Source organism: Dryobates pubescens, chromosome 2 (genome assembly GCF_014839835.1).
Source record: "Dryobates pubescens isolate bDryPub1 chromosome 2, bDryPub1.pri, whole genome shotgun sequence".
Taxonomy (NCBI): domain Eukaryota; kingdom Metazoa; phylum Chordata; class Aves; order Piciformes; family Picidae; genus Dryobates; species Dryobates pubescens.
The window spans coordinates 51,577,370-51,603,243 of NC_071613.1; the positions used below are offsets into that span (position 1 = coordinate 51,577,370).

At 52.8% G+C, this 25,874-nt stretch overlaps 1 protein-coding gene across 3 annotated transcripts in view; it reads right to left on the reverse strand.

Moving 5' to 3' along the window:
* Positions 1–25,874, reverse strand: part of GALNT13 (polypeptide N-acetylgalactosaminyltransferase 13) — a 107,388-nt gene that overhangs the window by 22,685 nt on the left and 58,829 nt on the right. For all 3 annotated transcript variants that reach the window (XM_054177531.1, XM_054177525.1, XM_054177539.1), the window contains exons 3-7: positions 24,174–24,342; positions 18,859–19,025; positions 16,750–16,957; positions 14,654–14,824; positions 5,680–5,797 (exon numbers count right to left, since the gene is read on the reverse strand). In XM_054177531.1, the coding sequence (XP_054033506.1) occupies positions 5,680–5,797; positions 14,654–14,824; positions 16,750–16,957; positions 18,859–19,025; positions 24,174–24,342 (833 nt within the window). The remainder of the gene's footprint in view (positions 1–5,679; positions 5,798–14,653; positions 14,825–16,749; positions 16,958–18,858; positions 19,026–24,173; positions 24,343–25,874) is intronic.

Sequence of the window (25,874 nt, forward strand, 5' to 3'; positions counted from 1 at the left end):
TTCCTCTGGCCTCACAGCATAAACATCCCCAAAGCACCACCTTAGGAAGGTGTCTTGCTCTAGCTTGGGCCCTTCACTCCAAAACAGGACATGGAGAGGCTGGAGCAGGTCCAGAGAAGGGCAACCAGGCTGGGGAAGGGTCTGGAGAACAGGGCTGGTGAGGAGCAGCTGAGGGAGCTGGGGGTGTTCAGTCTGCACAAGACGGCAATGGAAGTGCAGAGGCTTGAAGAGCAACATGAGCAGCTCCTGGTCATCTGCTCCTCTGGCCTCACAGCATAAACATCCCCCAAGCACCACCTTAGGAAGGTGTCTTGCTCTAGCTTGGGCCCTTCACTCCAAAACAGGACATGGAGAGGCTGGAGCAGGTCCAGAGAAGGGCAACCAGGCTGGGGAAGGGTCTGGAGAACAGGGCTGGTGAGGAGCAGCTGAGGGAGCTGGGGGTGTTCAGCCTGGGGAAGAGGAGGCTGAGGGGAGACCTCAGTGCTCTCTACAGCTCCCTGCAAGGAGGCAGGAGTGAGGTGGGGGTTGGGTCTCTTCTCCCAAGGAATGAGTGACAGGACAAGAGGAGATGGCCCAAAGTCAAATGAAGGCTTGGGTTTGCCCAATTTGTCCCTCTCAATGCAGAACCCTTAATTAAACACCACCACCCTTGAGCTGACAGACATTTCTGCTCCACCACTGACAGCATGAAACCACAGCAGATCTCCCTGAAGCCCATGGTCAGGATCAGAATCATAGAATCATAGAGCTCTTAGGGCTGGAAGGGACCTCAAGGCTCAGCCAGTTCCAACCCCACTGCCATGGCCAGGGACACCTCACACTACAGCAGGTTGCTCACAGCCACATCCAGCCTGGCTGCAAACACCTCCAGGCAGGAGGCTGCCACCACCTCCCTGGGCAACCTGTGCCAGGCTCTCACCACCCTCGTGGGGAACAACTTCTTCCTAACATCCAATCTCAATCTACCCATTGCTAGTTTGGTTCCATTCCCCCCAGTCCTATCCCTCCCTGACACCCTCAAAAGTCCCTCACCTCACCTCACCTCACCTCACCTCACCTCACCTCACCTCACCTCACCCCACCTGTCTTCTTCTCCCATCAGCTGGGAACACATTGTCACTCCCCACAGATCTCAGCACCCATCCACCAGAGACACTTCAGGCCAAGAATAATTGGTGTGGAAATGAAAGAGCTTTGTGAGGCTTTCCTACAAAGCAGCAGCAGAAGAAAATGCCCTCTGGATCTCTGCACCCCCAGGGTGTGAGCAGGGGCCCACAGCATGGATCCTGGCACTGGGTGGGGGCACCTTGCTCAATGGCCAGATGTTGGCACAGCTGTGTCTGCCATTACCATGACCTGCTGCAAAGAAGGACCTGGTAGTGCTGGTGGACAACAAGCTGCCCATGAGCCAGCAAGGTGCCCTTGTGGCCAAGAAGGCCAATGGTCTCCTGAGGTGCATGAAGAGTGTGGTCAGCAGGTCAAAGGAGGTTCTCCTCCCCCTCTACTCTGCCCCAGTCAGGCCACATCTGGAGTACAGAGTCCAGTTCTGGGCTCCCCAGTTCAAGAGAGACAGGGAACTGCTGGAGAGAGTCCAGGGGAGGCTCTGAGGATGCTGAGGGGCCTGGAGCATCTCTGTGAGGAGGAAAGGCTGAGAGCCCTGGGGTGTGGAGCCTGGAGAAGAGCAGCCCCAGAGGGGATCTGAGCAATGCTCAGCAAGAGATAAAGGAGCTGTGGGGGGCAAGAGGCTGGGGCCAGACCCTTGTCAGTGGTGCCCAGGGACAGGATGAGGGGCAGTGGGCACAAACTGGAAGCCAGGAGGTTCCATCTGGAGATGAGGAGAAAGTTGTTTGGTGTGAGGGTGCTGGAGGCCTGGAGCAGGCTGCCCAGAGAGGTTGTGGAGTCTCCTTCTCTGGAGAGCTTCCAACCCCAGCTGGCCATGGTGCTGCTGGGCAAGCTGCTGTGGGTGCCCCTGCTTTATCTGGAGGGTTGGACTGGATGATCTCCAGAGGTCCCTTCCAAACCATGCTGGAATTCTGTGACTGATGTTGCTTTCAAGACTGAAGATAGCAATTTACTGTCTGTTGGTGTTAGACATAGACACCTAGCATCACAATGCCCAGGGGGGTTTGGAAGCTCTTCAGACAAGGAGACTCCACAACCTCTCTGGGCAGCCTGCTCCAGGCCTCCAGCACCCTCACACCAAACAAGATTCTTCTCACCTTTGGATGAACCTCCTGGATTCCACTCTCCAGGGAACTGCTGAAGAGAGTCCAGAGGAGGCTATGAAGATGCTGAGGGGCCTGGAGCATCTCTGTGAGGAGGAAAGGCTGAGAGCCCTGGGGCTGTGGAGCCCGCAGAAGAGCAGCCCCAGAGGGGATCTGAGCAATGCTCAGCAAGAGCTAAAGGAGCTGTGGGAGGCAAGAGGCTGGGGCCAGACTCTTGTCAGTGGTGCCCAGGAGAAGGGGCAATGGGCACAGACTGGAACCCAAGAGGTTCCATCTGAACAGGAAGAGAAACTTGTTTGGTGTGAAGCAGGACTCAAGGAACCATTTTTCAGGGAAGGAAAGGTAACAAAGTAAAAAAACCCTTTCCAGTATTTTTATAGCAGAGAAACCAAACAAGTTCCCAGGGAACAAAACCAGAGAACCTGCAGCTCAACCTGCCCTAGACATGGCCACCAACCCCAAACCACCCCTCCCAGCAGCTGACTCACACCCTGAATCCCCAACACAGGTTGCCCAGGCAGCAGGAGATGAAGGGAAGATCCCAGGGGAGGTTTAGGCTGGGTGTTAGGAAGAAGTTCTTCCCAGCAAGAGAGATTGGCCATGGGAATGTGCTGCCCAGGGAGGTGGTGGAGTCCCCATCACTGGAGGTGTTTAGGAAGAGCCTGGATGAGGCACTTGGTGCCATGGTTTAGTTGATGAGATGGTGTTGGGTGATAGGTTGGACTGGATGATCTCAAAGGTCTTTTCCAACCTGGGTAATCCTATTCTATTCTATTCTATTCTATTCTATTCTATTCTATTCTATTCTATTCTATTCTATTCTAGTCCAGTCCAGTCCAGTCCAGTCCAGTCCAGTCCAGTCCAGTCTATCCTAACCTATCCTATCCTATCCTATCCTATCCTATCCTATCCTATCCTATCCTATCCTATCCTATCCTATCCTATCCTATCCCATCCCATCCCATCCCATCCCATTCTATCCTATCCTGTTCTATCCTGTTCTATTCTATCCTATCCTATTCTATCCTATCCTGTTCTATCCTATCCTATCCTATCCTATCCTATCCTATCCTACAACTACCTGAAGGGAGGTTGTAGACAGACGGATGTTGGTCTCTTCTCCCAGGCAAGCAGTACCAGAACAAGAGGACACAGTCTCAGGCTGCGCCAGGGGAGATACAGGCTGGATGTTAGAAAAAAGTTCTATACAGAAAGAGTGATTGCCCATTGGAATGGGCTGCCTGGGGAGGTGGTGGAGTCACCATCACTGGAGGTTTTTAGGAGAAGACTTGACGGGGTACTTGGTGCTGTGGGTTAGTTGCTTGGGCGGAGTTGGATTGGTTGATGGGTTGGACGCGATGATCTTGGAGGTCTCTTCCAACCTGGTTTATTCTATGTATTCTATGTATTCTATTCTATCCTATCCTATCCTATCCTATCCTATCCTATCCTATTCTTCATCACAGAACAGTAGAGGTGGGTAGGGACCTCTGGAGATCATCCAGTCCAACCCCCCTGCCAAGGCAGGGTCAGCTAGAGAAGGTCCCACAGGAACCTCTCCAGGTGGGGTTGGACTCTCTCCAGAGATGGAGACTCCAGCACCTCTCTGGGCAGCCTGCTCCAGGGCTCTGTCACCCTGAAATTCAAGAAGTTCCTCCTCCTGTTCAGAAGAATCTTCTTATGGTCAAGTTTGTGCCCACTACCCTTTGTCCTGCCACTGGGCAGCACTGATAAAAGCCTGGTCCCATCCTGCTGACCCCCACCCTCTGGGTATTGCTCATTGATGAGATTCCCTGCTCAGGCTGCTCTTCTCCAGACTGTATAGCCCCAATTCTCTCAGCCTTTCCTCATCACAGAGCTGCCCCAGTGCCCTCAGCATCTTTGTAGCCCTTTGCTGTACCCTCTCCAGTAGTTCCTTGTCCTTCTTGATCCGGGGAGCCCAGAACTGGACACCATACTCCAGATGTGGCCTGAGCAGGGGAGAGCAGAGGAGGGAGGAGAGCCACCCTTGACCTGCTTGCTTTTATGCAATATCCAGCAGCAGCAGCAGCAGCAACAAATGGCTTTGAGGTTACCCTTGTCAGGGTTCAGTCAGAGACTCAGAGAATGGTTTGGGTTGGAAGGGACCTTCCAGATCATCTAGCTCCAAAGCCCTTCCTCTGGGGGTGGAACTGCTTTGCAGGACAGGAAATTGCTCTGGGCAACACCCTAGCCACAGCTTGCAAGTTCCTGAGCACACAGAGATGTGAAAACAGAGATCTGGTTTTCTTTTTACCCTCTAGGACTTTATATCCTCTGTCAGGCCAAGGGCTGGGTCCTGCACCTGGGTCACAGCAACCCCATGAACGCTCCAGGCTTGGGGCAGAGTGGCTGCAGACTGCCTGGTGGAAAAGGACCTGGAGGTGCTGGCTGACAGCAGCTGAAGATGAGCCAAGGTGTGCCCAGGTGGCCAAGAAAGCCACCAGCATCCTGGCCTGGGTCAGCAGTAGTGTGGCCAGCAGGAGTAGGGCAGGGATTGTGCCCTGTGCTGGGCACTGGTGAGGCCACACCTTGAATCCTGGGTTCAGTTTTGGGTCTGTCACTCCAAGAAGGACATTGAGAGGCTGGAGCAGGTCCAGAGAAGGGCAACAAGGCTGGGGAAGGGTGTGGGGAACAGGGCTGGTGAGGAGCAGCTGAGGGAGCTGGGGGTGTTCAGCCTGGAGAAGAGGAGGCTGAGGGGAGACCTCAGTGCTCTTACAACTGCCTGCAAGGAGGCTGGAGTGAGGTGAGGCTTGGTCTCTTCTTCCAAGAAACAAGAGACAGGACAAGAGGAAATGGCCTCAAGTTGCCCCAGGGGAGGTTTAGGTTGGAGATGAGGAACAGTTTCTTTGCTGCAGGAGTGGTCAGGGATTGGCACAGGCTGCCCAGGGAGCTGGTGGAGTCCCCATCCCTGGAGGTGCTCAAGAAACCTGTGGCCATGGCACCTGGGGCCATGGTTTGATGGCCATGGTGGTGTTTGTTGTGTGGAAGATTGGGCTGGCTGATCTTAGAGCTCTTTTCCAAGCCAACCAACTCTATGATTCTTTGATTTATTCATTCCACCCCCCTCCCCACACCTTCTTGCCCTCAGGTACCATCTTCAGCGGCTCACAGAAGGGCCATGCCAGAAAGCATGAGAGTTACTCAAGCACATCACCTTGAGAGGCTCCAAGTTGCCCCACAGTCAGAGCAGGCTTCATGCAGCAAAGGAAAACAACAGAACAAAACCACCAAGGACCAAACCACTCCAAGGAGCCACACACCCCCACCCCCACCCCCAACCACCTTGAGGGCTTTGATCAGCCCCCAGCTTGCAGAGCCAGCCCTGCCTGCAGCACAGGGGAGGAGGGGGGGGGGGTTGGTGTTGGTTTGTTTTTCACAGCACAGGCTTGAGAGTGTGGAGGTAGAGGGAAAATGAAGGAAAATGGCAATTTACCCTAAAAGACATCTCAAGATTCTCTCCACCCCAGATATCCATTCCTGCATCGTAAGTTCCTATCTCTTCAAAGTAGTTTCTGTCAATAGAAAATAGGCCACCAGCCATAGTTGGGGTCCTAGTTGGGAAACAAAACAGAACAGAACAAAAGGAAACAGCCAAACAGAGACAGAAAGGTGGGGGAAAAAAAAAAAGGGGGGAGAAAATAAAAGAGGAAAAAGAAAGAAAGAAGAAAAGCAAAAAGAAGAAGAAAAAGAGGGAAAAGAACAAAGACCTTTTGAAAGACACTGTGGCAGTTTTGTTGTGACACTGCAGCACATTTCACTCCCTCAAGGCACTGGGCTGACTGAAAACAGCTTCCCAGCACAAAAGCTCTTCCCAAAGACAAGCACAGGTTGCACTTGCAAACCTTGAGGCCTCCAGGCAGAGCCTCCCCCACCCCCCCACCCCTGAAGCTGAGAGGAGAGGCTGAGGGAGCTGGGGTTGCTTAGCCTGGAGAAGGGGAGGCTCAGGGGAGACCTTCTTGCTCTCTCCAACTCCCTGAAGGGAGGTTGTGGACAGGCAGAGGTTGGTCTCTTCTGCCAGGCAACCAGCACCAGCACAAGAGGACACAGTCTCAAGCTGTGCCAGAGGTTTAGGCTGGATGTTAGGAAGAAGTTCTACACAGAGAGAGAGATTGCCCATTGGGATGTGCTGCCCAGGGAGGTGGTGGAGTCACCATCACTGGAGGTGTTCAGGAGGAGACTTTGATGGGGTGCTTGGTGCCATGGGTTAGTTGATTAGATGGTGTTGGATGATAGGGTTGGATGTGATGATCTCAAAGGTCTCTTCCAACCTGGTTTATTCTATTCTATTCTATTCTATTCTATTCTATTCTATTCTATTCTATTCTATTCTACTCTATTCTATTCTACTATACTCTATTCTACTCTATTCTACTCTATTCTATTCTACTCTATTCTACTCTACTTTACTCTATTCTATTCTATTCTATTCTACTCTATTCTATTCTACTCCATTCTACTCTATTCTATTCTATTCTATTCTATTCTACTCTATTCTATTCTGTTCTATTCTATTCTACTCTATTCTATTCTACTCTATTCTATTCTACTCTATTCTACTCTATTCTATTCTGTTCTATTTTATTATATTCTATTCTACTCTATTCTATTCTATTCTACTCTATTCTGTTCTATTCTATAGAGAGCCCTGCCTGAGTCAGAGCAGCAGGGCAGCTTCCTAACCCCCCTCCCCACCCCCCCCTCCCCCAAATCCCATTTCCCTAGGTTTATTCCAGGAGCATTGTGATGGCAAAGTGGATGGACTGTTGGCCTTCTGCATCCAGACCCAATCCAATCTGAGGTGCTGAGCAAAGAGACTTCACTGCCTTCGGCTTTGCTTTGGAGGGAGGCCTCAGTGTGCATGCAAATTCCCAGGCACAATCTCTCCTAACAGGATTGTGACTCCTTACAACAGGCAAATCCAGTCAGAGTGCAGCTTCTCCTCGTCTGGGGGTGTCCTGCTGCCCTGGAACCATCTGCTTGGTGTGTTGTCAAGCATTTCAAATGCACCTGAGGCTGCAAAACCCTCACCCCAACCAGCAGGAGCCCAGCCCTGAGGTTCACAGATTGCATCAGGTTGGAAGGGACCTTCAAAGGCCATCTTGGCCAACCCCCCTGCAGTCAGCAGGGACACCTCCAACTACAGCAGGTTGCTCAGGGCCACATCAAGTCTGATCTTGAATGTCTCCAGGGATGGGGCCTCCACCACATCTCTGGGCAGCCTGTTGCAGTGTTTCACCACCCTCACTGTGCAGAACTTCCTCCTGCTGTCCATCCTGTATCTTCCCTGTTCCAGTTTCAAAGCACTGCCCCTCATCCTGTCCCCACAGGTCCTTCTGAACAGTCCCTCCCCAGCCTTCCTGAAGGTCCTCTTCATACATTGAAATGCAGCTATGAGGTCCCCCTGGAGCCTTCCCTTCTCCAGGCTGAACAACCCCAACCCTCCCAGCCTGTCCCCACAGGAGAGGTTCTCCAGCCCCCTGATCATCTTCATGACCTCCTCTAGACCCACTCCAGCAGGTCCATGTCTCTCTTGTGTCAGGGGCTGGACACAGCACTCTAGGTGAGGTCTCAGCAGAGCAGAGGGGCAGGATCCCCTCTCTCCATCTGCTGGCCACAGTTCCTTTGCTGCAGCCCAGGATGCCATTGGCCTGCTGGGCTGCAAGTGCCCACTGCTGGCTTCTCATCCATGCCCACCCCCACGTCCTTCCCTGCAGGGCTGCTCTCAATCTCCTCATCCCCCAGCCTGGATAGATATTGAGTGCTGCCCCAACCTAGCTGCAGGACCTTGCACTTTGCCTTCTTCAACCTCATGATGTTCTCCCCAGTCCACTTCTCCAGCCTGTCCAGGTCCCTCTGGATGGATCCCATCCTTCAGCCTTAACATTTTCACCACTCAGCTTGGTGCCACCAGCAAACTTGCTGGGGGTGCACTCAACCTCACAGTCTGCATCACTGCTGAAGGCACTGAACAGCACTGGTCCAAGTACAGATGCTTGGGGGGACACCACTTGTCACCCACCTCCACCTGAACATCAAGCCAGTGACCACTACCCTTTGGATGTCATCATCCAACCCATCCACTGTTCAGCCCACCCCTCAAGTCTGTACCTCTCCAGCTCCAAAGAGAGAGGATGTTGAGGGGGAGGCTGCACAGCCCACCCAGCAAGTCTGTACCTCTCCAGCACCAGAGAGAGAGGATGTTGAGGGGGAGGCTGCCCAGTCCACCCAGCAAGTCTACCTCTCCAGCTTAGAGAGAGGATGTTGAGGGGGAGGCTGCCCAGTCCACCCAGCAAGTCTGTACCTCTCCAGCTCCAGAGAGAGAGGATGTTGTGGTAGAGGCTGCACAGCCCACCCAGCAAGTCTGTATCTCTCCAGCTTAGAGAGAGGATGTTGAGGGGGAGGCTGCACAGCCCACCCAGCAAGTCTGTATCTCTCCAGCTTAGAGAGAGGATGTTGAGGGGGAGGCTGCACAGCCCACCCAGCAAGTCTGTATCTCTCCAGCTCCAGAGACAGAAGGATGTAGTGGGGGAGGCTGGTTGCCCCCCCAAAACCACATAAGATCACCTCAACTCATGTCCTCCAACCTCCTCAAGCACTCAAGAGGGCTCAAATCACAACAGAAACATCCCTGAGGAACAAGACCAGGATTTAAAGAGCTTGGGAGAAGACTTTGCCACCGAGTTCCTGTCTTCTGTCCTTCACCCAGGCAGGAGCAGCTAGTCAGCTCTCAGCTTCCTCAGCCAGAAGAAGACAAATCAGACATGCTCCTAACACTTGCTTTTGCCTTTTCCCCCCCTCTCAGTAACTAATTTAGTATCAAGAAGAGATTTTTTACATGGCAAAAAAATGATTGCTTTTAGTATTCCTGGAGTGTCCTCACCTGCAAACAAAAAGCTGAAGGGCAAGTAGGGAAGCCACAGGAATGGGCTGTGGAGAGACAGCAACTGCCCAGCACACCAGCACCTCCTGGTTTTAATGCTGCAGGTGTGAGGAGCCAAGATGTGACCCAAGATCAGGTCACAGCCAGCTTCCCTCCTTAGCCCTGCAGCTTCAGAAGCTGGCTGGAGGCAAAAAGGGGAGGAGGAGAAATGAGTCTGCTCCGAGCCAAGAGGTGTTCTGCAACCTGCAAACCTTGTGCAAGGATCTGTGCAAGGATCTGCCAGTGGCAGGAGAAGGCTGAAAGGTTCCATCAGACTGTGAGCTTCAGCTGGCTGCACCCATGGGCACTCAGCACCAACCTAAGCTACATCTGCCACTGGCACTGCCCAGGAATGGCTGGGCTTGGCACTCCCAGCCTCCAGCACTGCATCCAACACCTCCAGTTGCCATCACTGGAGGAGTTTAGGAGGAGACTGGGTGAGGCCCTTGGTGCCATGGTTTAGTTGATGAGATGGTGTTGGGTGATAGGCTGGACTTGATGATCTCAAGGGTCTCTTCCAACCTGGTTAATTCTATTCTATTCTATTCTATTCTATTCTATTCTATTCTATTCTATTCTATTCTATTCTATTCTATTCCATTCCATTCCATTCCATTCCATTCCATCCTATCCTATCCTATCCTAACCTATCCTAACCTATCCTAACCTATCCTATCCTATCCTATCCTTGGGGGTTGCTGTACCTTCAGCACTGGTTAGGCCACACCTGGAGTCCTGTGCCCAGTTCTGGGCCCCTCAGTTTAAGAAGGACATTGAGACTCTTGAACGAGTCCAGAGAAGGGCAACAAAGCTGGGGAGGGGTCTGGAGCACAGCCCTGTGAGGAGAGGCTGAGGGAGCTGGGGTTGCTTAGCCTGGAGAAGAGGAGGCTCAGGGGAGACCTTCTTGCTCTCTACAACTCCCTGAAGGGAGGTTGGAGCCAGGTGGGGGTTGGTCTCTTCTCCCAAGCAAGCAGCACCAGAACAAGAGGACACAGTCTTAAGCTGTGCCAGGGGAGGTTTAGGCTGGAGGTGAGGAGAAAGTTCTTCCCAGCAAGAGAGATTGGCCATGGGAATGTGCTGCCCAGGGAGGTGGTGGAGTCACCATCCCTGGAGGTGTCCATAAAGGGACTGGATGTGGCCCTTGGATCCATGGTTTAGTTGTCAGGAGGTGTTAGGTATTAGGTAATAGTTTGGACTTGATGATCTCTGAGGTCTTTTCCAAGCTGGTTGATTCTGTGATTCAGGGTGAGCAGCACAGCCCTAAAGCAACAGCCTGGAAGGCTGCAAGCCCCACAGCTCATCTGCACACACAGCCAGACTTCAGGTTGGACTCCTGCAAACACACCTGAAAAATGTTTGAGCTGATCCTAACAGACCTGAGAAGCAAATGTTTGCCTTGACCAGCTCTGTCTACAGGAATGACCTTTTCTTCAAGGATTTCCTCTCAGTGCCCTTTTCCCTGCTCTCATTTCATACTTTCACTCCTAGCATCATGAACTGTGATTCTCTCCACAGAATCCCAGCATGCTGGGGGTTGAAAAGGACTTCTAGAGATCATCCACTCCAATGCCACTGCTACACCAGGGGCACCCACAGCAGCTTGCCCAGCAGCACAATGCCCAGGGCGGTTGGAAGCTCTCCAGAGAAGGAGACTCCACAACCTCTCTGGGCAGCCTGCTCCAGGCCTCCAGCACCCTCACACCAAACAACTTTCTCCTCATCTTCAGACAGAACCTCCTGGCTTCCACTTTGTGCCCATTGCCCCTTATCCTGTCCCTGGGCACCACTGACAAGAGTCTGGCCCCAGCCTCTTGCCTCCCACAGCTCCTTTAGCTCTTGCTGAGCATTGCTCAGATCCCCCCTGGGGCTGCTCTTCTCCAGGCTCCACAGCCCCAGGGCTCTCAGCCTTTCCTCCTCACAGAGATGCTCCAGGCCCCTCACCATCTTTGGAGCCTCCACTGGACTCTCTCCAGCAGTTCCCTATCTCTCTTGACCTGGGGAGCCCAGAACAAGAGTCCTGATGAAGTCTCACAGGGCAGAGTAGAATTGATAAGAGATTGACAAAGGGAAGGAGAAGAAAATGAGAACAAGACAAGGGACATCAGGCTGGAGTTAAGAACCAGAGGAAGAACACAAGGGACAGAAGAGGTAGGGACTGCTGTGTGAGGAGCATCCCTCAATGCCTCTGGGATCAGAACCTGATCCACCCAAGGCAAGGCATCACTAATTGGTATGAGAGGCTCCTACAGCTCCTCACCAAGCACTCTGTTTGCTAAAACCCCAAGCTCACTTCTGTCATGGCTGTGGGCAGGAGAAGCCTTTGGCAGGTGCTCTGCATGCCAATGAGCGCTGGGGTTGCCACAGCAGAGTCACTGACTGCATTTGAGAGGGTAGGAGAGCTCTGCAGAGGGACCTTGACAGGCTGGACAGATGGGCAGAGTCCAAGGGCAGGAGATTGAACACATCCAAGTGCCAGGTTTTACACACTGGCCACAACAACCCCATGCAGTGCTACAGGCTGGGGGCAGAGTGCCTGAGAGCAGCCAGGCAGAGAGGGACCTGGGGGTACTGGTTGAGAGTAGGCTGAACATGAGCCTGCAGTGTGCCCAGGTGGCCAAGAAGGCCAAGGGCATCCTGGCCTGCACCAGGAACAGTGTGGCCAGGAGGAGCAGGGAGGTCATTGTGCCCTGTGCTCAGCACTGGTCAGGCCACACCTTGAGTCCTGTGTCCAGTTCTGGGCCCCTCAGGTTAGGAAAGAGGTGGAGGTGCTGAAAGGTGTCCAGAGAAGGGCAACAAAGCTGGGGAGGGGTCTGGAGCACAGCCCTGTGAGGAGAGGCTGAGGGAGCTGGGGTTGCTTAGCCTGCAGAAGAGGAAGCTCAGGGGAGACCTTCTTGCTGTCTACAACTCCCTGAAGGGAGGTTGTAGCCAGGAGGGGGTTGGTCTCTTCTCCCAGGCACCCAGCACCAGAACAAGAGGACACAGTCTCAAGCTGTGCCAGGGGAACTTTGGGCTGGATGTTAGGAAGAAGTTCTTCCCAGCAAGAGAGATTGGCCATTGGGATGTGCTGCCCAGGGAGGTGGTGGAGTCCCCATCATTGGAGGTGCTTAGGAAGAGCCTGGCTGAGGCACTTGGTGCCATGGTTGAGTTGATGAGATGGTGTTGGGTGATAGGTTGGACTTGATGATCTCAAAGTTCTCTTCCAACCCGGTTCATTCTATTCTATTCTATTCTATTCTATTCTATTCTATTCTATTCTATTCTATTCTATTCTATTCTATTCTATTCCATTCCATTCCATTCCATTCCATTCCATTCCATTCACCTTTCCCCACTAAGTCTGGAGATTCCAGCAGAGGCAGAGGTTTCACCTGCCTCCAATCCCTTCCTCAGGAATTCCACACCTCCTCTTAAGTCCCTAGGCAAAGAAGGAAGCAGAGCTTCACACCTAGCAGCTAGAACCCCAAGCACATTCTTCTGAGGGATGTTGCTGACCTTCTACCTTTAGCTCCATCAGGGTTAATGGTCACCATAGGTGATGGCTGAAGCTTTTGAGAGCTCTTAGCAGCCTGAGCTTGCCATGAAACCACTTCTTCAACAGCACAAATTATCCATGAAGGAAAGGAGGTTGGAGCCAGGTGGGGCTTGGTCTCTTCTCCCAAGGAACAATGACAGGACAAGAGGCAATGGCCTCAAATTGCACCAGGGGAGCTTGAAGTTGGACTTCTTCACTGCAAGGGTTCTCAAACACTGGAGCAGGCTTCCCAGGGCTGCTGGTTGAATCCCCATCCCTGGAGGTGTTTCAAAGAGGCAGGGATGTGCTGCTGAAGGCCATGGTTTAGCACCAGCCTTGGCAGAGTCAGAGGATGGTTGGACTGGATGATCTGAAAGGTGTCTTCCAACTAATTCTACAAGCAAGCTCTGAAAGGCTTCTCTTTGCCCAGGCCCTGCCTTCCCTGCTGGTGTGACCCTGTCCCTGAGCTGGCTCTCCCTTTAGCTGCCTGTTGCAGGGAATGCAGGGCTGGAATTCTCTCCACTTCATCATGGCTCTCTCAGAGGTCTGAAACCATTCCATGTCTCTTGCACAGGTTTGAAGCCATGACACCTCCTGGATGAAAGCTTTCTTTTTTGGGTTGGGTTTGAGCTTTTCAGGAGGAGGACAGAAGCTTTTAGAGCTGAGGAAGTTTCTCTTTGCTGTGCCATCTCCTGGCTTTCAGCTTCATTTAGAAAGTTTCCAGAGGCTGGTGGTTTGAGCAATTAAATGGAGGAGGTCAGGAAAGAGCAGGAGAATTGAGGACATGCTCTTAGATCATTTCAGACTCAGTGTACAATCACTAATTTTATCTTCTAGGCAACAGAAGGAGGTATTTAAAGGGCAAATCATCACAACCAAGGACCTCAAATCAGGCACAGATTGCATCAGATTGGAGGTGACCCTCTAAAGGTCATCTTGGCCAACCTCCCTGCAGTCAGCAGGGACATCCCTAACTAGATCAGGTTGTTCAGGGTCCCATCAAGTTTGCCCTTGAATGTCTCCAGGGATGGGGCTTTCACCCCAACCTGCTGCAGTTTGCAGCAAGTGTCCCCTTGAATGCCTCCAGGGATGGGGCTTCCACCCCAACCTGCTGCAGTTCCCAGCAAGTGTCCCCTTCAATGCCTCCAGGGATGGGGCTTCCACCCCAACCTGCTGCAGTTCCCAGCAAGTGTCCCCTTCAATGTCTCCAGGGATGGGGCTTCCACCCCAACCTGCTGCAGTTCCCAGCAAGTGTCCCCTTGAATGTCTCCAGGGATGGGGCTTCCACCCCAACCTGCTGCAGTTCCCAGCAAGTGTCCCCTTCAATGCCTCCAGGGATGGGGCTTCCACCCCAACCTGTTGCAGTTCCCAGCAAGTGTCCCCTTCAATGCCTCCAGGGATGGGGCTTCCACCCCAACCTGCTGCAGTTCCCAGCAAGTGTCCCCTTCAATGCCTCCAGGGATGGGGCTTCCACCCCAACCTGTTGCAGTTCCCAGCAAGTGTCCCCTTTAATGTCTCCAGGGATGGGGCTTCCACCCCAACCTGTTGCAGTTCCCAGCAAGTGTCCCCTTTAATGCCTCCAGGGATGGGGCTTCCACCCCAACCTGCTGCAGTTCCCAGCAAGTGTCCCCTTTAATGCCTCCAGGGATGGGGCTTCCACCCCAACCTGCTGCAGTTCCCAGCAAGTGTCCCCTTTAATGTCTCCAGGGATGGGGCTTCCACCCCAACCTGTTGCAGTTCCCAGCAAGTGGCCCCTTCAATGCCTCCAGGGATGGGGCTTCCACCCCAACCTGTCACAGTGTTCCACCACCCTCACTGTGAAGAACTTCCTTCTAATGTCCATCCTAACCCTACCCTGCTGCGCTTTCAGACCGCTGCCCCTTGCCCTATCACGCCAAGACCTGAAGTTGTACTCTCTTCATCAGCAAGCCCCTGGTTGAGCCAAACAGCCCAAGGCTGCTGCTTCACTCTCCTTACCTGACAGGCAAGGTCCTGTCTCCTTTCCTCCTGTCCATCTCTCTCTGGGGAACAGGGTACCAGCGGAAGTTGAGTTTCCAGTTGAAGCCTCCGTAAGTCATATCAGAGCCAGCCATGTACTCGAAGGTGTCATCACTGATCACATCAATGATGGGGCAGACAACAGTTTTCCTGGCAGGAAGGAAAAAAAAACAACCAAAAAACCCCCTCCAAACCCCAGCTTTTTTTAAAGCACAGCATTTGGGCATCTTCAGATAGAGCTGGTGAGGCTGGAAGAGATCTCTGAGATCATCAAGTCCAACCGCTCGCCTGGAGCTCACAATCCTACAAGAGGACACAGTCTCAAGCTGTGCCAGGGGAGGTTCAGGCTGGAGGTGAGGAGAAAGTTCTTCCCAGCAAGAGAGATTGGCCATGGGAATGTGCTGCCCAGGGAGGTGGTGGAGTCACCATCCCTGGAGGTGTTCAAAAAGGGATTGGATGTGGCACTTGGAGCCATGGTTCAGTAGTCATGAGGTGTTGGGTGACAGCTTGGACTTGATGATCTTTGAGGTCTTTTCCAACCTTACTGATTCTATGATTCTATGATTCATTCCCTGGGAGAAGAGACCAACCCCCACCTCACTCCAGTCTCCTGTCAGGGAGCTGTAGAGAGCCATGAGGTCTCCCCACAGCCTCTTCTTTTTCAGACTAAACACCTCCAATTCCCTCAGCTGCTCCTCACCAGCCCTGTTCCTCAGACCCTTCTCCAGCTTTGTTGCCATTCTCTGGACACACTCCAGCCACTAAATGTCCTTCTTAGAATAAGAATAGAATAGAATAGAATAGAGTAGAATAGAATTAACCAGGTTGGAAATGACCTCAGAGATCAAGTCCAACCTATCACCTAGCACCATCTCATCAACTCAACCATGGCACCAAGTGCCTCAGCCAGGCTCTTCTTAAACACCTCCAGGGATGGGGGCTCCACCACCTCCCTGGGCAGCACATTCCAACAGCCAATCTCTCTTGCTGGGAAGAACTTCTTCCTAACATCCAGCCTAAACCTTCTTGGAGTGAGGAGTTCAAAACTTAAACCCAGACTCAAGGTGTGCCCAGTCCAGCAGGGCACAATCCCTGCCCTACTCCTGCTGGCCACACCATTGCTGATTCAGGCCAGGATGCTGGTGGCTTTCTTGGCCACCTGGGCACACCTTGGCTCATCTTCAGCTGCTGTCAGCCAGCACCTCCAGGTCCTTTTCCACCAGGCAGTCTGCAGCCACTCTGCCCCAAGCCTGGAGCGTTCATGGGGTTGCTGTGACCCAAGTGCAGGACCCAGCCCTTGGCCTGACAGAAGATACAAAGTCCTAGAGGGTAAAAAGAAAACCAGATCTCTGTTTTCACATCTCTGTGTGCTCAGGAACTTGCAAGCTGTGGCTGGCTCAGAGTTTGTTACAAACATCAGGTGGTGTTAGGTGGTGTTGGATGATAGGTTGGACACAATGATCTTGAAGGTCTCTTCCAACCTGGTTTATTCTATTCTGTTCTATTCTATTCTATCCTATCCTATTCTATTCTATTCTATTCTATTCTATTCTATTCTATTCTATCCTATCCTACTCTATTCTATTCTATGCTATTCTACTCTATTCTGTTCTGTTCTATTCTGTTCTATTCTACTCTATTCTGTTCTGTTCTATTCTGTTCTATTCTATTCTATTCTACTCTATTCTATTCTGTTCTATTCTGTTCTGTTCTGTTCTATTCTATTCTATTCTATTCTATTCTATTCTATTCTATCCTGTTCTGTTCTGTTCTGTTCTGCTCTGCTCTGCCCTGCCCTGCCCCGCCCCGCCCCACCCCGTCCCGTCCCATTCCATCCATCCTATCCTACACTATCCTATCCTATCCTATCCTATCCTATCCTATCCTATCCTATCCTATCCTATCCTATCCTATCCTACCCTATCCTATCCTATCCTATCCAAGCTTCTACTCCTGATAAAGAAGACAACTCCACAGGTCCAGCGCCACGACCTGGTTTCATTTCTGCTCTTTAGCAGCTGGTGAAGCCAAGGCAGGGTCTGGAGGGCAGGAGTAGATCCCCCCCCAGCCCATACCTGTCCTCCTTGATGCGGGCCAGCAGCGGCTCCAGCCAGCCCAGGGTGCACTCGCAGTGGGCATCCAGGAAGGTGATCACCTGGCCCCGGGAGGCGGCGGCCCCCCGCAGCCGCGCCCGGATCAGCCCCGACCGCTGCTCCATCCGGATGATCTTGATGGACACCTCCAGGTTCTTCACATAGCTCTCTAAGGAGGCCTTCAAAAACTCTGCCAAACAGAATGGAAACCAAGGTTAGCAGCTCAGGGGCGAACCTCTGGGAAAGCAGCTGCACGGAGCCACGCAGGATCAGAGGATGTTAGGGGCTGGAAGGGAGCTCCGGAGATCAACCGAGTCCAACCCCCCTGCCAGAGCAGGAGCATGGAGTCATGGAATCATAGTATCAGAGCATCACAGTATCATAGTATCAGCCAGGGTTGGAAGGGACCACAAGGATCATCCAGTTCCAACCCCCCTGCCAGGGGCAGGGACACCCCACACTAGATCAGGCTGCCCAGAGCCTCATCCAGCCTGGGCTTAAACACCTCCAGGGACAGCGCCCCAACCACCTCCCTGGACAACCCATTCCAGGGCTGCACCACTCATGGGGAAGAACTTCCTCCTCACCTCCAGCCTGAATCTCCCCACCTCCAGCTTCATTCCATTCCCCCTAGTCCTATCACTACCTGAGATCCTGACAAGTCCCTCCCCAGCCTTCTTGGAGCCCCCTTCAGATCCTGGAAGGCCACAATGAGGTCTCCTTGGAGCCTTCTCTTCTCCAGACTGAACAGCCCCAACTCCCTCAGTCTGTCCTCACAGGAGAGGTGCTCCAGCCTTGTGGCCCTTCTCTGGACACCTTCCAGCACCTCCAGATCCCTCTTGTAACAGGGGCTCCAGAACTGGAGGCAGTACTCCAGGTGGGGTCTCACCAGAGCTGAGCAGAGGGGGAGAATCCCCTCCCTTGCCCTGCTGGCCACACTTCTCTTGCTGCAGCCCAGGATCTGGTTGGCTTTCTGGGCTGCAAGTGCACACTGAGAGCTCCTGTTGAGCTTCTCATCCCCCAGCACCCCCAAGTCTCTCTCCTCAGGGCTGCTTTCCAGCCAGTCCCTGCCCAGCCTGGATTTGTGCCTGGGATTGCCTCCACCCAGATCAATAAGAATCGATAAGGTTGGAAAAGACCTCAGAGATCACCAAGTCCAACCTATTACCTAATACTTAACACCTACTGACAACTCAACCATGGCTCCAAGTGCCACATCCAGTCCCTTTAAGAACACCTCCAGGGATGGGGACTCCACCACCTCCCTGGGCAGCACATCCCAATGGCAATCTCTCTTGCTGGGAAGAGCTTCCTTCTCACCTCCAGCCTAAACTTCCCCCTGCACAGCTTGAGACTGTGTCCTCTTGCTCTGCATTGGTTGCCTGGGAGAAGAGACCAACCCCCACCTGGCTACAACCTCCCTCCAGGTAGCTGTAGACAGCAATAAGTGTTCAAGGCCAGTCTGGATGAGGCTTTGAGCTACCTGCTCTAGTGGAAGGTGTCCCTACCCATGGCAGGGGGGTTGGAACTAGATGATCCCTGACCTCTAAGCCACAGCATTCCATGATTTGCAGAGAGCAGCACTGAGCCTACAGCTCAGCTCAGCTCTCAGGTGGAACATTCCAGTATCAGCACCTTCCAGTATCTGAAGGGGGCCTACAAGAAGGCTGGGGAGGGACTTCTCAGTGTGTCAGGTTGTGATAGGACTAGGGGGAATGGAATGAAGCTGGAGGTGGGGAGATTCAGGCTGGAGGTGAGGAGGAAGTTCTTCACCATGAGAGTGGTGAAGCCCTGGAATGGGTTGTCCAGGGAGGTGTTTAAGCCCAGGCTGGATGAGGCTCTGGCCAGCCTGATCTAGTGTGGGGTGTCCCTGCCCATGGCAGGGGGGTTGGAACTGGATGATCCTTGTGGTCCCTTCCAACCCTGACTGATTCTAGGAGACTATGATCCAAAATGAATCCAACCGCTGAGCGAGAGCTGCAGGTCCGCTTCGGCCCCGGCCGGGGCAGGCACACTCCACAGCCCTTCCTGCAGGCTCCCCAGAGCTCAAGGAGCACTGGGAGTGGTGGGAGCCCTCTCCCCCAGACCCACCTCTCTCGCTGGCATCATCCACCAGGATGATTTCGGAGAGCAGGCGGTGCGGGGAGCGGTTGATGACGCTGTAGACGGTGCGCAGCAGGGTGCTCCAGGCCTCGTTGTGGAACACGATGACCACGCTGGTGTTGGGCAGCTCATCAGGGTACACTTTGGTCTTGCACCTGCCAACACAGCACAGAAAACAAACAGAGGGAGAGAGAGGGGTTAATCTCTTCAGAGAATCCTGAAGGGTTCAACCAAAGGGATGAGCTGGGAAAGGTTCTTCAAGCCTGCTGCGCAGGACACGTTGCAGAGCTGCTGTTGCCCTCTTCAAGCTTCAAATCTCAGGATCAGAGGATGTTAGGAGTTGGAAGGGACTCAAACAGATCATCAAGTCCAACCCCCCTGCCAGAGCAGGACCATGCAATCTAGCTCAGGTCACACAGGAACACATCCAGCCATGCCTTGAAAGTCTCCAGAGAAGGAGACTCCACAACCCCTCTGGCAGCCTGTTCCAGTGCTCTGTGACCCTTACAGTAAAGTTCCCCCTTGTGTTGAGGTGGAACCTCCTGTGCTGCAGCTTACATCCATTGCTCCTTGTCCTATCCCAGGGAGCAAGTGAGCAGAGCCTGGCCCCTCCACCCTAACACCCAGCCCTCAAATCTGAAGCCCAAAGACTGGTAGCTCAGCTCACAGAATGGTTTGAATTGGAAGGGACCTTAAAGATCATCTAGTTCCAAACCTCTGCCATGGGCAGGGACACCTTCCACCAGCCTACGCCACTCAGGCTGGCCTTGAACACCTCCAGGGAGGGGGCACCCACAGCCTCCCTGGGCAACCTGTTCCAGTGTCTCACCACCCTCACCAGAAGGAATTTCTTCCTCATCTCCACTCTAAATCTACCCTCCTCCAGCTTCAAACTGCTGTTTTCTTGCTAAGAACATTCACAGCTCCTTTGGACTCCAGATCTCCTCACCTGTCCTTGGCTCACCAGCCTCCAGCATCAGTGTGTCCCAGCATTACAAGCTGAACACTGCAGGGTGCCAACAGGATGTGAGGCAATCAATACAAAATAAGAGTGATGTCTTGGTTCCTCCCTGTCCTGCTGTGAGCCACAGCAGAACCAATTCTCCTCAGGGCTGAGACTTCCCAGCTCAGGCTCTGCTCACTGAGGCACTTGATGAAGTTCAGGGCAGCTTGGCACAGCCAGGGGCTGCTTCTAGCAGGGAGAAGCTCCTGGCAGAGTTCCTGCCAAGGGCTGCTGCCTGCAGAAAGGCTCTGCCTGAGACTTGCTCCTCTGCACACCAAGGGCACTGCCACAGCTTGTGCCACACCTTGGGGGCAGCAAGGCAGAGGTGGCAGCTGTGGGGAGGAGCAGCCAGGACAGAGGACCCTCAAGTGCCCAACTGCAGCCCATGGAGGGCAGCTTCAGGAGCAAGCTGAGGGATGCCCAGGGCCAAGCCTCTTCTTCCCTGGCTGGTGTCCCAGCAGGACTCTGTCCCTTCTGCCTTCCATCTACATCCCTCTGTTCCTGAATTCACTTCCAGAATCCAGCTCCTGAATCTGGTTCCCATCTGCTGCTGAATCCAGTCTAGGACTTGCCAGTGCCTGTCCCCAGCATCAGTGGTGCCAATGGTGCCATCATTGCCACCAGGGGTTGGGTTCCCTGTTGGTTTGTGTCTCTTTGTCTCTCTCCCATGGCATTGTTCTTCTTTCCACCCCAGCTGGTTGAGTTTCTTTCCCAGCCCATCAGCCTCTCTCCCTTCTTCCCTTTCTCTTCCCTTTGGGATGCCAGAGAGCTTCCTGGAGAGCCTCTGGCACTGCTCTGGTAGCCAGCCCTGCCCTGGCCCTTGACACTTCCAAACCTGAATTCCCAGCAAGCAACCAATGGCAAGAAATCAGCCAGAGACCCTTTCCAGCCTGCCCACACAGCCACATAATTTTTATGTGCAACAATAATGCATCAATTTTTAATAGACTTTATGGGCTGAGGCTGAGAGAAGCTGAGCTCTCTGAACCAGAGCACATAACCAACTCAGAGACCAAGCTTCCATCAGGAAGGACATAAAACCTGGGCATGAATTACCCAAACTGCCTCTTCTCTGGCATTTTCACAACTACTTGAGATCAGCCTTTTGTAACACAGTAAAATGTTCTCTACAAGCAACCTGGAGCAGCAGAAGGTGTCCCTGCCCATGGCAGGGAGGGTGGAACTGGATGGTCTTTAACGTCCTTTCCAACCCAAACCCATTCCATGAGTCCATGAACTCTGACACAGAAGTGGAGCACATACCTTCAAAAGAAGTTGCCCAGTGCTACATCCACCATAACCAGAGACAGCAGAACAGGCACCCACCAAGGCAGTGGTCAAAGCTGCTTCTGCAGGGGCAGGATTGCCAGGGACAGATCACAGAATGCCAGCACGGTGGGGTGGGGGAAACAGAATCACAGAATTGTCAGGGTTGGAAGGGACCTCAAGGCTCAGCCAGTCCCAACCCCCTGCCATGGCCAGGGACACCTCACACTACAGCAGGTTGCTCACAGCCACATCCAGCCTGGCTGCAAACACCTCCAGGCATGAGGCTTCCACCACCTCCCTGGGCAGCCTGTGCCAGGCTCTCACCACCCTCATGGGGAACAACTTCTTCCTCACAGCCAATCTCAATCTACCCATTGCTAGTTTTGTTCCATTCCCCCCAGTCCTATCACTCCCTGACACCCTCAAAAGTCCCTGCCCAGCTTTCTTGGAGCTCCCTTCAGATCCTGGAAGGCCACAATGAGGTCTCCTGGGAGCCTTCTCTTCTCCAGACTGAACAGCCCCAACTCCCTCAGTCTGTCCTCATAGCAGAGCAGCTCCAGCCCTCTGCTCATCCTCATGGCCCTTCTCTGGACACCTTCCAGCACCTCCAGCTCCTTCCTGTGCTAGGGGCTCCAGAACTGGACACAGTGCTCCAGGTGGGGTCTCAGCAGAGCAAGAGCAGAGGGGGAGAATCACCTCCCTTGACCTGCTGGCTCTGCTGCTCTTGATGCATCACTTGTTCCTTAGGAGTACAGACCAACCCCAACCTTGCTCCAACCTCCTTCCAGGGAGTTGCAGAGAGCAATGAGGGCTGCCCTCAGCCTTCCTTTCTCCATGCTGAATAAACCCAAGCCCCTCAGTTGCTCCTCACCAAACCTTTCAGCCTTCATTGCCCTTCCCTGAACTTGCTCCAGCCCCTCAATGGAATGGAATGAAATGGAATGGAATGGAATGGAGTGGAATGGAATGGAATGGAATAGAATAGAATAGAATAGAATAGAATAGAATAGAATAGAATAGAATAGAATAGAATAGAATAGAATAGAATGGAATAGAATAGAATAGAATAGAATAGAATAGAATAGAATTGAATAGAATGGAATAGAATAGAATAGAATAGAATTAAGCAGGTTGGAAAAGACCTTTGAGATCAAGTCCAACCTATCACCCAGCACCATCTCATCATCTAAACCATGGCACCAAGTGCCTCAGCCAGGCTCTTCCCAAACACCTCCAGGGATGGGGACTCCACCACCTCCCTGGGCAGCACATTCCCATGGCCAATCTCTCTTGCTGGGAAGAACTTCTTCCTAACATCCAGCCTAAACCTCCCCTGGCACAGCTTGAGACTGTGTCCTCTTGTTCTGGTGCTGCTTGCCTGGCAGAAGAGACCAACTCCCACCTGGCTACAGCCTCCCTTCAGGGAGTTGTAGAGAGCAAGAAGGTCTCCCCTGAGCCTAGTGTTGGGTGATAGGTTGGACTTGATGATCTCAAAGGTCTTTTCCAGCCTGGTCTGGTCTATTCTATTCTATTCTATTCTATTCTATTCTATTCTATTCTATTCTATTCCATTCCATTCCATTCCATTCCATTCCATTCCATTCCATTCCATTCCACTATGTCCTATCCTATCCTATCCTATCCTATCCTATCCTATCCTATCCTATCCTATTCCATTCCATTCCATTCCATTCCACTATGTCCTATCCTATCCTATCCTATCCTATCCTATCCTATCCTATCCTATCCTATCCTATTCCATTCCATTCCATTCCATTCCATTCCATTCCATTCTATTCCATTCTATTCTATTCTTTCTCATTTTCCTCTTCAGACAGATGCTTTCTGGAGCTGTTCTGTGTGCAGGGAGCATTAAATTGTTCTGAAAGGCAATTGATAACGCTCTGCTCTTATGGGAGGCTGTGATTTTATGGGGGCCCACATTTCTTGCCTGTCAGAAAGGCAGGTCTTTATTGATGTGGGGAGATGGAAGCCCTCCTGTCTGGGGTGGGTGTCTAACTTGCTGTGTGCCTTCTGCCTGGCAAATGCAAGGCTTGGAAATTTCCTCTGGCAAAAAAAAAATAATGAGAAGGAAATGAAAGCTGTTCCTGCTGGATGTGCTGTCTGGAGGGAACTTCTTCCCAAGCCACCTAGCTGTGGATGTCTGACTAAGAACCATCAGCTGATGGAAGCATCAGCGGTGTCAGGGCCGGGCAGCGTGCTCCAGGCTTGGGCCACAGTGGCTGCAAACCGCCTGGTGGAAAAGGGGATGGTGGTGGACAGCTGGCTGAAGATGAGCCAGTGTGTGCCCACGTGGCCAGGAAGGCCACCCAGGCCCCTGAGCAGTGTGACCAGCAGGGCCAGGACAGGGAATGTCCTTCCCTGTGCTGGGCACTGGTGAGGCCACACCTTGAGTGCTGGGTTCAGTTTTGAGGTTCTCACTCTAAGAAGGACAGGTGAGGGGTTTGGAGCACAGCCCTGTGAGGAGAGGCTGAGGGAGCTGGGGTTGCTTAGCCTGGAGAAGAGGAGGCTCAGGGGACACCTTCTTGCTCTCTACAACTCCCTGAAGGGAGGTTGCAGCCAGGTGGGGGTTGGTCTCTTCTCCCAGGCACCCAGGCTCTGCTCACTTGCACCCTGGGATAGGACAAGGGGCAATGGATAGAAACTCCTGCACAGGAGGTTCCACCTCAACATGAGGAGGAACTCCTTCACTGGGAGGGTCACAGAGCACTGGAACAGGCAGCCCAGAGAGGTTGTGGAGTCTCCTTCTCTGGAGCCTTTCCAGCCCCATCTGGATGTGTTCCTGTGTGACCTGTGCTGGATTCTATGCTCCTGCTCTGGCAGGGGGTTGGACTTTGATGATCTCTGGAGGTCCCTTCCTTCCTGTGAGCCTGTGAAAGGCCATTCTCCTCCTTGCCACAACCCAACCTGATTGCTGCAAGTTGACCAGGCCATGAACATTGGTGATGCAGCAAGTCTCATCCTGGGACAGTTGGTCTGAGAAGCTCTTCAGCTGGCGCCAAGGACTCACCCATCCAACCTCACGTCGGGCAAGCTTCTGTTCAGGGCAATCAGGTCACTGGCCATCAGGTTAAACTGGTTGATCTTGAACAGCTCCTTCATCTTCTCCTGCTCATCCTTTGGAATGAGCACAGCCTTGCCCATCTCTCCAGGCCCATCTTGGTTACGAGAAATAACAGCTGGAAGACAAAAGAGCAACAGCCAAGTTTCACTCCTTGGGCAGCAACACTGCGGCTCACCACCTGGGCTCCAGAATGTCCTGGTGTCCTACAAGGAATGCTGAAAGGAACTCAATGCACCAAAACCTTCCCTGTGCTCCACTGGGAGGTTTTCATACAATCAATAAGCTTGGAAAAGACCTGAAAGATCATCAAGTCCAAGCTGTCACCCAACACCTCATGACTACTAAACCATGGCACCAAGTGCCACATCCAATCCCCTCTTGAACACCTCCAGGGGTGGTGACTCCACCACCTCCCTGGGCAGCACATTCCTATGGCCAATCTCTCTTGCTGGGAAGAAAAAGCCCTGTGAGGAGAGGCTGAGGGAGCTGGGGTTGCTTAGCCTGGAGAAGAGAAGGCTCAGGGGAGACCTTCTTGCTCTCTACAACTCCCTGAAGGGAGGCTGTAGCCAGGTGGGGGTTGGTCTCTTCTCCCAGCCACCCAGCACCAGAACAAGAGGACAGAGTCTCAGGCTGTGCCAGGGGAGGTTTAGGCTGGAGGTGAGGAGAAAGTCCTTCACAGAGAGAGTTGTTAGCCATTGGAATGTGCTGCCCAGGGAGGTGGTGGAGTCACCATCCCTGGAGGTGTTCAAGAGGGGATTGGATGTGGCACTTGGTTTAGTAGTCATGAGGTGTTGGGTGACAGGTTGGACTTGATGATCTCTGAAGTCTTTTCCAACCTTATTGATTCTATGATTCTATGAAAGTGTCAACCTCTAAGTTCCTTACTGGGCAGAATTTTAGCCTCATAGTCAAAGCCCCCAGAAAGAAGGAAAGACTCAGAAGACCATCACCAGGCTGTGCTCTTAGATCCACAGATTCCTTGAATAGGTTGGGTTGGAAGGGACCTTCAAGCTCATCCAGTTCCAACCCCCCCTGCCATGGGTAGGGACCCCTCCCACAAGCCCAGCTTGCTCAAGGCCTCAGCCAACATGGCCTTGAAGACCTCCAGGGAAGCAGCATCCAACAACCTCCTTAGATGCCTGCAGGCACGATGCTGCTCCTCGGTTGCAGCTTCACCTCACTCCCAGAGCTGCTGGAAACCAGCCCTGCCCACAGACACAATTCCAGGGTGTATCTGCTGCTAAATTCCACCCAGAGGATTGCAGGAGGGATTATTTATGTCAGGTCTAATGGGAGCACCAAAATACTGGTGACTAATGGCTGGTGATGAAACTCTGCTCCATCATCACTTGCTGGAGACAGGCTGAGACTCCTCAGAGAGCAAGTTCCTCAAGCTGCCAATGCTGTTTATGGCCATAAATCCTGCTTGCTTTGTGCTGCAAGAGGCAGAGGGCACCACATGAGCTCAGCAGCAGCAAGGAGAAAAAAAAAGAGCCAGGCTGAGTGCTTGAACCCACAGGGAAAAGCAGGTGAGAAGAACAGAAAGGAGCTTGGCTGGTGTCATCCTCCCCAAGGAACACAACAGCAGTGGAAATGATCTAGGAAAGGATTTGAAATGATCTAGGCATGAAATAAATGGAATTGATC